The sequence below is a fragment of the Oncorhynchus keta genome, chromosome 33, assembly GCF_023373465.1.
Source record: "Oncorhynchus keta strain PuntledgeMale-10-30-2019 chromosome 33, Oket_V2, whole genome shotgun sequence".
NCBI lineage: Eukaryota > Metazoa > Chordata > Actinopteri > Salmoniformes > Salmonidae > Oncorhynchus > Oncorhynchus keta.
In genome coordinates, this window is record NC_068453.1 from 8,881,573 (window position 1) to 8,895,161 (window position 13,589).

The following is a 13,589-nucleotide window of genomic DNA, read 5'->3' on the forward strand; positions in this document are numbered from 1 at the left end:
GAGGAGCTTGTAATTTCCTATTTGTTTGATAGCTAAAGTGCCAATGGAGTGAATTGCCATCGCACGTCTCACATTTTTTTGACAATATCTCCTCTAATGCTCTCTGTTACAATAGAGTATTGGCATTGATCTGTCTATGAAAAAACAGTGGCACTCTCTGGAGGTCATTCTCCCCTGTGTTGTCTGGTGGTCAACGCTGTGATTCAAGTAGAATCTTTGACTGACATAAGTAGGTAATAAATTGGGGTAGTTACATTTCACATAAATGCCTGCCTTTGTCCCTTGGGTTACAGTACATTGCTTTGAATGACTATTCATGTAATTTCAGAGAGCCTTTCGACCAAACTGCCATATGACGTTGTCATGCTCACTGCTCTGTCTATTGTGAGGTGTGGGCTCCCCCTTGTGGTGACTGTACAAATAGACTCACAGCAGAGCTTTACTGGGTCTCTCTGCATTAGGGCTGTTTGAACAGGCAGAAATAGAATTCCGTAAGGAAAAGAGGAAACTCATTGTTATGTTGTATGTTAGACAATAGTCTGTCTTTAATAGGCTACTACCTATAAAACTGTGGTGAGGGGATATATTTACCTCCCTCTAATTTAGAGAGAGGTGAGGTAAGGGGGCTGGTTGGCATGCCTCTTTCCCTACACATTCAGGCACCTGTGTCTGGCCGTCAATTCCTCTCGCTGTTACCAGAGTAGCAAACTGTAACAGAATCCACTCTATTCTCCGGGCTCAGCGTTGGTTCACTCATCCCTGACTACAGAACAACTCTCCTTGCCCACCTGTGGCAGCCAGGTGAAAGTAAACTGATCTGCCCACTTGTGAAAAGCAGGGCTTAATACGATACTAACCCAGCAGGTGAATGATTCATGACATTAGGCCTCATAGCCAACCGGGACAAAGGCCTGAGTGTCTGGTGGATTCCTTCACATTGATCATTTAGTTACTTAGAATTGAGACAGTGTGTGTTGAAAGGGGGGCCTTAGGCCAACATGGCAATATCCATCTCGAACTCCAGTGGTACAAGTTTCCAGAAACACCCTTTTATTTTACACATTCTATTTATCAGTTTCATTTTCGTCTTCACAAAACCATGCGCAGGCGTTGGGTCTGTATTCTCAGTTGAGTCCTGTGCGATCCGGGTAGGCACCATCACGCCACGATGTCTGAGGTGGCGGAGCGAGGGAAGACGCCGTTCTTGCGGAAAAAGCTCTCTTTCACAATGGCGTTGAGTGCGTACATCGGGACGTAGGCCTTGTTCATGTCACCTGTATTCAGAAATGGGGCGCAAGCAGGGACAGTTACCATGACAACTGGAGATAAGACATGGAATGTAGTAGAGCTAAAAGCTGGGCAGGACCATGTCACCCCCTGAATAGTTTATCTACTGTATGTGATGTTCCAGTTAATTTAGGCTATTTATACTTTAAACATTCAAAATCCATGAGTGTACTATGTTGCTAGAATGCCTGTTTAATTGGTTAATCAACAATTAAGCCTAATAATTTAAAAGAAAAAATGTTGTTTTTTACCCAGACCCCATCCATACTGCCAGTTGCTGGTTATAGGGTAGAGGTACTTGACCTCAGGATCCTTTTGCTTCCTGAGGAGGAGGTATTTGTAGCGTCCAGTCTCCTCTAACGAAAAGCCATCATACAGCACATCCCGAGTCTCTCCCGAAACCGGCCGCATCACATCAATAAGGACCTTCTCATCTCTACTTTTGACCTGCGCCCTATCTCTGGTCAGCGTTTTCAACGGTTTCGCTTCACGTTGAGGTTCGTTGATTTGTGGCAGTTTCATCCCTCGTTTTTCACCCACCTTTTTGACGAGTTTAGGTTTGATCCAGTTATCTCGAAACCAATTTAGTCTGACAATTTTTTCTTTCAAAATAGCCTCCTTCCAAAACTCCTGTTTTTGAGAATCCATGTCCGCTGCTCTTCCCAAAAGCCAGCTAGTCTTCTTGCGGGTTGAGGTTATGCACAACTGTCACCCAAAGCAATCAAATATTTGGAGTATCGTTTTATTATCTGGATACATTCAGCACCAATACAATCCCCATCACATTAAATGTGCAAGAGAAATTGCACGAGGTGTCGGAATGAATTTCCCATCACCAAAATGTGTGCGCTCGTGAGACCTCTCCAAACATTTGCGTAACAATAGGTTTATTTCGTCACACCAGGACCGGGTCCACCCTTTTGATTGGCCAAGCGGTCAAAAAAAAAAATTGTCCCCCCCGCTCTTGAAATTGAAGACAAAAAATGTACGTTTAATGGGAAATTCAATTTTAAAGCAAGTTGTCTGCAGTTTTACACATTTTGCCATGGGGCAGAGAGAATATTTAGCAATTTTATAATACATTTCATGCAATTCTACTCATTTTGCCATGGGCCAGAGAGAAATATGGTAAGCTATATGCTGTTTTAAAGCTACATTTCTGCAATTCTACACATTTTGCCATGACTTATGCCATGGTAATGATATCTGAGTGAGAGTGACTAACAAAATCAATGGGGTCCCCCTGGAATACAGGCCCTTGACCACGTCCCCTACGTGCCCGGTTGCTATTCGGACATGATTACTACAAGTTTAGATAACTGGCTAGACTAATTTACCAATCTAAAAATTGTTAGCTGGCATGACTAATTGAGTGACTGCATAATCAAATTTCAAACTTGCATCTTGTGTATTCTAATATTCTAACTCTCAACAGTTGAGAACCCAATTGGGGGCCCTAAACAACCGCTTATGTCAAGCAGGCCCTGTGTCACACAATGACAAATATTTGATCATTTTCTTTATTAAAAGTGGATCATCTCAAATTAATTAAGAAGATAATTAGAATCTGTCTTTAATAAATAGCAACTTTTTCGTTTTACCACACAAATTACACCCTCTGTACAACTCCTTTCCTATTGTGTCCTCTCCTCCATCACCAAGTGCTGCACATAAGCAATAGGCCGGTGGAGTGACTACAATATTTCCACATTTCTCTCTCTTGTCTTTCCAGATCAGTAGTGACAAAGGAAAGCTGACAAAGAAAAGTAAAAGTTTAAGACAAATAGAGCACAGCCAGCAGCTCCTGTACGAGGCCCCACATCACACTTCTTCTCATCTTCCTCCACTCCTCTTCCTCTCATCTCTTGCCATTGCCATGTGGGTCTCTGGTTGCCCCGCCTGCACTCTCGTCCCCGCCCTGGTTCAGTGCATGGCCCAGGTTAATCAGGGCACAGAGACTCACCACGCAGCCTGGAGGAGGTACTACATATCCGTGCCTAAAAAGAGTTGCCAAGAAGGACATAGGAAACATTGATTTCACATCAACGATGTACAGTTTTGTAATGCTGTTTTGTCTTCCCTCCTTTAGAGATAAAGCGCCACCTACTGATAAAATGTATGACGAGTGACTGAATACACATACTTACAATGCAAGTTTTCTTATATTCTTAGCGGAAGGAGGACTGTTGTACCTGTGTCTGTGTGCAGTCGAGGGGAAATAAATGACTAATGACATATTGGAAAATGTGCAAAATTAAAGGGTTGGGGGCCTGTTTATAGTAATAGAATAAGGGAACTCACATAGTTAATGTTGAGTTGCTATCTGTCTCGTTCTGACTCTGCATCAACTCCTCAGTCCTGTTGGCAAAAGAGCAACAACAGAGTGGGAGTTGAACTGTATCAGTATATATTGTCTATAGCATACCCACAGCGCTTTCCACCAACGATCTTCCTCACGTTGAGCCATACTCTGTGCCAGTGCTGTTCCAAAGAATACAGAGCCTGCGTGGATACACAGGGGATATCAGTAGTGAGCTAAACTACTCTGTCACTTCAAGTTCTAGAACATTTCTGGTTTACTCAGCTGGGATTCATTGCCCACATACAGTATACATGTCAAAAACACACACACACAGGTCATATAAAAAACCCACACAATCAAGGCCTTTAGATTCAACAGAAGAGTATCACTTTAACAGTTACTCTGTCTGTCTGTACTTGGTTTCCCTTTGCGTGATTCTGCTCAGCTAGATATTCATGGTTGAGTAATGCCTATCATGTATTTATGAACCAGAGTGAGTGTGGATTGAATCAAGGAAAGTGCAGACAGGCATTTCTGATTCTATTTCTATGTGAAAAGCAGGCATTTATTGCATCACTCCTGGTTTGTAAAAAGCTTTTATTTACGTACAAAAGAAGTGAAGTATATTAGGTTTAGTCACTTTAAACAAAACAAGTAAGCATTTGACATAAAGTACTCAACACATTGAATGTGATTTATGAACTATTACAATAGTTAATCTACTTTAAAACACCCCCCCCCCCCTAGCATTACAGTTTCCTTTTCATGCTCACAATTTACTTCAACTCTGGTGCACTACATTTCAGAAATAGTTGTAGCGGATTTTTTTGTTTGTTAGAGAGCCACAACACCTATTACCAAAGTCATGCTTCAACCAATGTGATAACACGTGTTATTAAAAAAACGGTGTGCCAATTCAAGCTGTCCTGTGTCAGTGTCATTTTCTGCCTATCCCATGGGGGTCATTGGTGGAGGCGCCCGCTATCTCGTCCCCTTTCTGCAGGGCTGACCCCAGATTAGCGTTCATGCAGGTGGGAAGATAGCAGAGAGACACACTGCCTCTGGGTTGAAAGGAGGGGAGTATCAGGTTAGTCTGGAGTGTTATGGGAATAACCGTGTCGCTGTTGCTAAAGAAACAGTTAAGGTTATGTATATGCCCTATTACTTTAAGTGCAGTTGGACACACAACAGTTGGACACACACACAGGCTCGTGTGCTCAGTCAAATCATTCAATCGCATTGTACTTGCCTACATTTAGGGAGACTTACGGTATTGCATGGTCGTAATCCCTGAAGGAGAAAGAAAAAAACACAAGATATTTTTGAAAAATGTGTGAGAATCCATAAAACTTGTTCTTTCAAAATCTGGCAAAATAAGATTGAAAAGAGTCAATCGTGTTTATACAGCTAAAGTACATATGTTTGGCCCTCAGGGGCCATGCTGAGTTTGAAGAGCTGACTTACAATAATGGACTCATATTCTCCATAGGAAGTATAATTCTGTAACGATAGAACAAGATAGAATAACTTTGTTGGTCAATTGCACACAAGGTCCAACCAAAATTGTACTTCCACTTTTAACCCAACCCCTCCGAAAAGACACACACATGATTTTGGGGAGGTACGGGGGGCTGCCACACTGGGCGTCCAGGGAGATGTTGTTGTGGGGGGTTAAGTCCCTTGCTCAAGGGCATACCGGTAGGCAATGGCATCTAGGATTTGAGACCCGGGATTCAAACTGGCTTGCCTCTCTAAGCACTAGGCTACTTGCCGCACAACATGAGATGCAATGTAGTTGTTCTTTCTTCTAAATGGTTTACAACATTTGGTTTCAACAAAATACAAATATAAACGCATAAATATACTCACTGAAAGGGGAAGGGAATCTCTGTTTCATTGGACTCTGTGTCATTCGACATGAAGGGTCTGAAAGAGCAAAGCAGTATGTTGGTCTCACTATTCTCACATTTAGTCAAACACTTCCTAGTTTTTAGTAGTATTAGAACCCAACACTCACTGTGTAGATTTGCCCACTGTGTCGTTGAGTTGAAGAAGAGTCTCATATTCATATTGTCTACAGAGGGTAAAGAATGCACATGCCTCACAGGTTACAACTCCATCCCATCTATTCATTCATCCATCCATACAACCTCTAATCTCCTATTTCCACAGATAGATATCTTACCTCTGAGTGCTGTTGAAGGGGACTGGGAATCCAAAGACGTAGCCCAGGAGGAGGACACCGAGAGACCAGGCAGGGATCATCTGTTCTCCGGAAGGGATGTCAGGTCCGTGAAAAATCCCCAGTGTTCAGGTACTGGTTCATTCTGGGAGGACCTCTTATATAGCTTACTGAGCACCTCTCGGCAACCCTTCCATATCGTTATAAAGTGCAGGTAGTAGAACAGAGCTGTGTTTGTGTGTTGGTGTTTGTCCTTGGTTCACTGAAGAACATGGGAGAATTGAAGGACTCACACGTCCACCAAGATAAATGATGAGGCCCGTCACAAGGTTGTTCAAATATTTGCCAGTTGGTTCACAGCATCCGTGTGTGCAGGCCCCCACATACTGTAATACATCAGGTTCAGTCTCAGGGTCAGGCTTTAATCATGGGAACCACTCTGAATCGGATTTATTGTCAGGGTTAATATACTGAGCTTTAATGTTTTTGAAAACAAATTCAGTGATTGAAGCTTGTCCTTCCACCCCTGGCACAGAGATGCTGGGAAGTACTTCACTTCTGCCTAAACTATGCAGTGAGATGTTAAACAAACTTTGGCTTTATGGGAACTTTACCTTACTTCCCAAAAGAAATGACCTGGTCAAGTCACATCATCAGGAAAGCTTGTATCTCTTTTACAGCCAGGGTTAGAGATAGGTATAGTTGGTAGTGGGGTTTCATTATGACTGACATGTAACATTCTTGTCTTACTTCAGGCTACTTGTGCTATAAGACCTTAGAATCAGCATGGAGGACTGCTGGATCTAATTTCAAGATTTTGTACAGTATGAAATAATGAAGTCTTCCAAGCTAACACACAGGGAATTGTTTTGGCTTTTGTGAGACAGTAAATAGTGTGATTGACTTCTAATGTGACCCTATCCCCTCCTCTCTTCTCCAGACCATTTCCGGAGACCTTCTCCCTTACCTCACCTCGCTCATCAACTCATCCCTGACCGCTGGCTACGTCCCTTCCGTCTTCAAGAGAGCGAGAGTTGCACCCCTTCTGAAAAAACCTACACTCGATCCCTCCGATGTCAACAACTACAGACCAGTATCCCTTCTCTCTTTTCTCTCCAAAACTCTTGAGCGTGCCGTCCTTGGCCAGCTCTACCGCTATCTCTCTCAGAATGACCTTCTTGATCCAAATCAGTCAGGTTTCAAGACTAGTCATTCAACTGAGACTGCTCTTCTCTGTATCACGGAGGCGCTCCGCACTGCTAAAGCTAACTCTCTCTCCTCTGCTCTCATCCTTCTAGACCTATCGGCTGCCTTCGATACTGTGAACCATCAGATCCTCCTCTCCACCCTCTCCGAGTTGGGCATCTCCGGCGCGGCCCACGCTTGATTGCGTCCTACCTGACAGGTCGCTCCTACCAGGTGGCGTGGCGAGAATCTGTCTCCTCACCACGCGCTCTCACCACTGGTGTCCCCAGGGCTCTGTTCTAGGCCCCTCTTATTCTCGCTATACACCAAGTCACTTGGCTCTGTCATAACCTCACATGGTCTCTCCTATCATTGCTATGCAGACGACACACAATTAATCTTCTCCTTTCCCCCTTCTGATGACCAGGTGGCGAATCGCATCTCTGCATGTCTGGCAGACATATCAGTGTGGATGACGGATCACCACCTCAAGCTGAACCTCAGCAAGACGGAGCTCCTCTTCCTCCCGGGGAAGGACTGCCCGTTCCATGATCTCGCCATCACGGTTGACAACTCCATTGTGTCCTCCTCCCAGAGCGCTAAGAACCTTGGCGTGATCCTGGACAACACCCTGTCGTTCTCAACTAACATCAAGGCGGTGTCCCGTTCCTGTAGGTTCATGCTCTACAACATCCGCAGAGTACGACCCTGCCTCACACAGGAAGCGGCGCAGGTCCTAATCCAGGCACTTGTCATCTCCCGTCTTGATTACTGCAACTCGCTGTTGGCTGGGCTCCCTGCCTGTGCCATTAAACCCCTACAACTCATCCAGAACGCCGCAGCCCGTCTGGTGTTCAACCTTCCCAAGTTCTCTCACGTCACCCCGCTCCTCCGCTCTCTCCACTGGCTTCCAGTTGAAGCTCGCATCCGCTACAAGACCATGGTGCTTGCCTACGGAGCTGTGAGGGGAACGGCACCTCAGTACCTCCAGTCTCTGATCAGGCCCTACACCCAAACAAGGGCACTGCGTTCATCCACCTCTGGCCTGCTCGCCTCCCTACCACTGAGGAAGTACAGTTCCCGCTCAGCCCAGTCAAAACTGTTCGCTGCTCTGGCCCCCCAATGGTGGAACAAACTCCCTCACGACGCCAGGACAGCGGAGTCAATCACCACCTTCCGGAGACACCTGAAACCCCACCTCTTCAAGGAATACCTAGGATAGGGTAAGTAATCCTTCTCACCCCCCCCCTAAAAAGATTAGATGCACTATTGTAAAGTGGCTGTTCCACTGGATGTCATAAGGTGTATGCACCAATTTGTAAGTCGCTCTGGATAAGAGCGTCTGCTAAATGACTTAAATGTAATGTAAAATGTAATGTCAAACATTTAAGACAGTCATGCTGGTCTTAACATGAATAACTTACACAGAACAGGTTGGGATAGAATCATTTTTATTTTTGTACAGGTATAAGTTAAAACTGTCACAACTGCAATACATCACGACACTTTGCTCAAACACTGTTGTTTCAAGCTGTGACATTTGTTTGTGTGGATCTTCTGTTGATGAGATGTACAGTACTATTCCCCAATCAACAGGGTACATGTCACCAGATGATGAAATACTACTTTACAGTTTAAGATACACATAGTGAATGTTTCCATAAATTACAAATGTGACATTGAAACAGACACAGCCATGGTCACATGCATGATCTGACAAATGTTACACACCCTGAATTGCAGCTGACCATCCACGATTCTTTGCTGAGAGGTCTTATGCAAGCATACTCTCCCCAAGGTTATGACAAAATGAAGCAAGCATTTGGAAATCAGACTGGATGAGACCACAAGATACAGTACCTGCGTAAGATTTCGTACAACATGAATAACCCGGAAAGGCATACAGCAAAACAATTCAACCATCAATGTGGTCAATGAATATTACTAGCATAATGTTCCAGGCAAAGGAATGAAAAACGAAATATTACATCAAACAATTCAACATTGGGTCTGGAGAAAATGCATTGCCGGCTGGATGGAGCAAGACCCTGGCAAGAGATGAGAGTGGGACTGGAGGTACCACATATGGCCTCATGTCAATATGGATAACACATGAAACTGCCACCAGGCCAATTCATTATTTACAGCCTTTCATGGTATTACACAAGATAAACTCATTTAGGATCATGACAGTCTCCAAAATCCCCCTCTTCCATCTCTGTCCCTGCATCTTTGGGTACGTGTTGTGTGGTTATCGGAAGTCCTCAGCGGAGAACATGCCCTTGGCCCTGCGTAGGATGGAGTCCTTGGAGGCGTCGTATGGGTGCTCCTTGGAGGGTATCTCCAGCACGGCAGGGATGGACTCCATGTGCTGGTCGATGGCGTGACGGATCATCTCTGCTATGAACTGGTTGATCAGGATGATGCCGATGTCATTGCGGGTCAGGAAACTCCTAGGGGGGAACATAACAGAAGTAAGTAAATTAGAGAGATGATGACTGAACATTACAGTGCAGGTCTTTAAACACCAAAAAACAAGGTATGTTGTCCAGCAGTAACTTATATGGATTGAAAGAGATACTAGTTGTATTTCAAGGTGATATGATTAATCAAATCGCGCAACTAGGCCTAATGGAATACAGATATCATGATACCACTTACCTACAGATTGTAGCACCAGATAAGGTTATTTATAACCCCCCGCTAATTTTCGATTTTACCAATGCAATTACAAACATAATAGAGCATCAACTGTCTTCACCCTGTGTGCAAACAAGCGCACAGTTTGTCTGCTTTTAGCTATTTATCTTCGATCTCAACATTTGGTAGATAGCTGGCTATAACTTACTTGAAGGTCTCCTCTATCTCTGCGATGCTTGTCTCCTTCTCGACCACCAAGAAATTCGGGCTACGATTTTTATTCAGCTCGCCAATGCCACCGAGTAGGAACCCGGTACACGTGTCTTCATCACCAATGACGGCAATTAATTTACCTCGCCCAGCCATTATTAAATTCTACAAGATAAAACTGCAAAAAACAAGCAATGACTGGATTGTCTTTCCTTCTCTAAATCACGAAACTGTCAGCTGACCAGTACTTCCGCTCTTGATGAGCTCTTTGGAGATAACGAAACGCAGGAGATAACAAAACGCAGATAGCGCCATCTACTGGTCTATATCATTTTCCATATCACGAAATGGCGAGCAGGAAAACATGACCTGTCTATCAATGACAATGCAATACATTGAATAGCTTTCAATCGTTTTGTAAACGAAGTAGTGGTTTTGGGTTTATGCCTCATCAAAGGATAGAATCATTCTATATCGGAGTGACGTGACGTCACATCAGCTGAGGAAGTTACGTAAAAAAGAGGAAACACTTCAGATGGGCTTCCTCATCGGGCAAAACAAGTGAAAATGGTATAAACTCTTATATTCTGTTTTACTGATATTCTGTGACGTTGTATTGTGTAAAAGCTAAGTATTCGGTGGTCCATACTGTTGCGTCAGCTACATTGTAGCCTATTTCGTGTGTACTTTTGTGAGCGTGATAGTTTTCTGGCTCCGATGTCTCGCTAACTAGCTGTAAACACTGATTCTTTGTGGCCACTTCTACTATTGACAAAAGCAGAGTTGATGCAAAGTTAATCTCATTTGAGCCTTGAAAACAGTGTTTGGTGGCAGGTAATTGTACCTCTGCCACAGATCCGAACATGTGTCCATGTATGTCATTTGTTTGTGTTTTAGACTACTAGCGCTCTGACACAGGGTCTGGAGAGGATCCCGGATCAACTGGGATATTTGGTGATCAGTGAGGATGGCGTATTGGCAGTATGTTCACACAAATATGCGTACATGTATGTCTTGCCCTGGTAGCAGCTTAGATAAAGCCCAGGTTGCAGCATGCCTATCCTCCACTCCATCTGACTCCCTGTTACCCCCCTCTCTCAGTCTGCAGGGGAGCTGGAGAATGATGAGCACACAGCTGGGGTCATAATGCAGATGGTGCGGACAGCATGTCACTTCAGACTGCAGGGTGCTGTTGAGCCACCCTTCAAACGCATGTCAGGTAAGTCAGACAACACACCTGGGACCTAGGGTCACTCACTCGAACGCACATAAACACAGTATTGCTGTTACCAACACGCTGTTCTAACCAGACCTCCTTGTGTTCTATTTCTTCACAGTCATGCTAGAGGACTATGTGTACACAGTGACCGTGTCTGGTCAAAAGGTGTTTGTGGTGAAACGTCAGAACAACAAGAGGGAACCTGTAGTGGTGTAGAACCGTGTAGTGAAGATGGGTTGGGAGGACGAAGGACATCACTCCAATCAATTCACACAGGACAGTGATTCTGTAATCCACTGAACTGTTTTGTTCCATTCCTAGTTGTATAAGGTTTTAGAACAACAGAATAAAGCGCATATGAAGTTGTACTGAACAAAAATATTAATACCACATGCAACAATTTCAAAGATTTTACTGAATTAAAGTTCATAGAAGGAAATCAGTCAATTGAAATAAATTCATTAGGCCCTAATCTATGGATTTCACATAAGTGGGCAGTGGTGTGGCCTGGGAGGGCATAGGCCAACCCACTGGGGAGCCAGGCCCAGCCCATCGGATTGAGTTTTTCCCCCCAAAATTGCATTATTACAGACAGAAATACTCCTCAACACTCCCCATTCCCCTACTCAGATGATCCCGCAGGTTAAGAAGCTGGATGTGGAGGTCCTAGGCTGGCGTGGTTACACATGGTCTGCAGTTGTGAGGCCAGTTGGATGTACTGCCAAAATCTCTAAAATGATGTTTGAGGTGGCTTATTGTAGAGAAATGAACATTACATTCTCTGGCAACAGCTCTGTTGGACATTCCTGCAGTCAGCATGCCAATTGCAGGCTCCCTCGACTTGAGACATCTGTGGCATCGTGTTGTGTGACAACTCCACATTTTAGAGAGGCCTTTTATTGTCCCCAGCACAAGTGTAATGATCACGCTATTTAATACACTTCTTGATATGCCACACCTGTCAGGTGGATGGCTTATCTTGGCAAAGGAAAAATGCTCATTAACAGGGATTTAAACAAAGTTTGAGAGAAATAAGCTTTTTGTGCATAAAGAATTTCTGGGATCTTTTATCTCAGCTCATGAAACATGAGACCAACACTTTACATGTTAAGTTTATATTTTTGTTCATTATAGATATTGAAGAATTCACATTGAATGGGCCAAAATATGCATGTCAAACTGCATGTCATCTTAATTGGTAACTTTGTAATGAGAAATGGAACAGAATAGTGCCGTGGTGTATTAGTCCCTACAGTATGTGATAATGAATTGTTGGTTTGTGTGTGGCAGGTAGACTGGAATTCAATCTATTCAGTTTATAGTATCTGTGCACATGCTATTTAGTTTGAATGCTCCCTAATAACCCAGCAGGGTTTTGTTTAACATACTGAATGTTGCAGATAGAAATACCATGGACAGAGCTGACATCTTTTAAATACCTCTGAGGTATGTCTGTTATACTTAATACATTTTTTTGTTTTTTGTATTAATGTCATGCCCTACGGAATGTGGCTTGATGGAAATTGATATTTTCAAGGTGACTGCTGTTTTTTTCCTAACCTGTACTGACTGAGTGTCATGTGTGCAATGTTTATATGTAATTGCTATCAGTACTAATGTGTGTATATACACATGCAGTGACTGTTTTAACGTGAGCTGTTGTCGTTGCATGTTAAATTGTCTGAAATATTTAGGGTCCTTCTCTAAATGAAAACTTGGTTTTTACTATTTTGATTACCTCAAATAAAGCTTTGCTTATAAACATCCACATGCTTTGAACTTGTTTATAAATGCCTTTTTAAAGTTGCACTATGCTGAAATCACTCTGCAATATCCTGGTTGCTAAAATTGTAATAGTTTGCCTAATTTCAGTTTGTGACAAAACCATAAAGCATAGGGTGGGGAATCATTGTAGCATTTAAACTTGAAATATTTTTTCCAGAACCAAAAAATATATTTTCAGCTGTTGTACAAAACTGAAAGTAAGATTCAAAAACTAAATGGAAGGTGAAGCATAGAAAGTGAACAAATCTACTGCGTCTTGGCTGTATCACATTCAGCTGTGAATAGGCAGGCGCACAATTGGGCCAGCGTCGTCCGGGTTTGGCCGGGGCAGGCCGTCATTGTAAGTCATTTGTTCTTAAGACTTGTCTATTTTTATTTAACTAGGCTTGCTTTCAATGAATTACATATCTTTAACTTACATCTGGTCAGGTACCCGAAAAGTTACACATTGCAGCTTTAAAGCAAGTCATAATGAAAATATCTAAGTAGGATTTTAATCTGAAAATTAATAGGGAAATGTAAATTGGCATTTAACTGTTTTTATAAGCACTTTAAAGCAGTTTACTTTCCCAACTACACAATTTCCCCCCAAGTTTCAATTTACTTTTCAAAGTATCAGAGTTGTTGATAAACCTAAGAATCTGCTCTCTTTGCTTAAAACGTACAAACTAAAACGGATGTTAGGGTAAAGTTATGAAGAAACATTCACAACTATTTGAACCAGGGCCACATCTCAAGATTCTCCATTCCTTCATGACCAACTATGTCCCACCTTGCAC

The 13,589-nt window shown here is 43.1% G+C and overlaps 4 protein-coding genes across 10 annotated transcripts; 1 reads left to right on the plus strand and 3 right to left on the minus strand.

The window, feature by feature from the left end:
- Positions 1 to 1,135: 1,135 nt before the first annotated feature.
- On the minus strand, positions 1,136 to 1,935 carry LOC118366172 (protein ATP6V1FNB-like). The gene is made up of 2 exons (XM_035748642.2): positions 1,539 to 1,935; positions 1,136 to 1,274 (listed from the first exon to the last, which is right to left on the minus strand). Exons 1-2 carry the CDS (start codon positions 1,933 to 1,935, stop codon positions 1,159 to 1,161), a joined length of 513 nt encoding a protein of 170 aa, XP_035604535.1. The 3' UTR covers positions 1,136 to 1,158.
- Positions 1,936 to 2,789: 854 nt separating this feature from the next.
- On the minus strand, positions 2,790 to 6,000 carry LOC118366171 (uncharacterized). Of its 7 annotated transcripts, none has more exons than XM_035748637.2 (9): positions 5,775 to 5,990; positions 5,607 to 5,663; positions 5,459 to 5,515; positions 5,054 to 5,089; positions 4,859 to 4,879; positions 3,745 to 3,789; positions 3,589 to 3,645; positions 3,435 to 3,485; positions 2,790 to 3,284 (listed from the first exon to the last, which is right to left on the minus strand). In XM_035748637.2, the coding sequence occupies exons 1-9, from the start codon at positions 5,852 to 5,854 to the stop codon at positions 3,146 to 3,148; spliced, it is 543 nt and encodes a 180-aa protein (XP_035604530.1). In that variant the 5' UTR covers positions 5,855 to 5,990; the 3' UTR covers positions 2,790 to 3,145. The 7 variants fall into 7 exon arrangements, with proteins under 7 accessions (XP_035604530.1, XP_035604532.1, XP_052347774.1 ...); XM_035748641.2 differs by having other exon boundaries at positions 3,197 to 3,284; positions 3,435 to 3,513; positions 5,775 to 6,000; XM_035748639.2 differs by lacking the exon at positions 3,435 to 3,485 and having other exon boundaries at positions 5,775 to 5,997.
- Positions 6,001 to 8,390: 2,390 nt separating this feature from the next.
- Positions 8,391 to 10,070, minus strand: LOC118366173 (V-type proton ATPase subunit F-like). The gene is made up of 2 exons (XM_035748643.2): positions 9,805 to 10,070; positions 8,391 to 9,409 (listed from the first exon to the last, which is right to left on the minus strand). Exons 1-2 carry the CDS (start codon positions 9,960 to 9,962, stop codon positions 9,208 to 9,210), a joined length of 360 nt encoding a protein of 119 aa, XP_035604536.1. The 5' UTR covers positions 9,963 to 10,070; the 3' UTR covers positions 8,391 to 9,207.
- A 156-nt stretch (positions 10,071 to 10,226) lies between these two features.
- On the plus strand, positions 10,227 to 12,791 carry LOC118366174 (ragulator complex protein LAMTOR4-like). The gene is made up of 4 exons (XM_035748644.2): positions 10,227 to 10,376; positions 10,704 to 10,787; positions 10,908 to 11,025; positions 11,144 to 12,791. The coding sequence occupies exons 1-4, from the start codon at positions 10,374 to 10,376 to the stop codon at positions 11,239 to 11,241; spliced, it is 303 nt and encodes a 100-aa protein (XP_035604537.1). The 5' UTR covers positions 10,227 to 10,373; the 3' UTR covers positions 11,242 to 12,791.
- Positions 12,792 to 13,589: the final 798 nt, after the last annotated feature.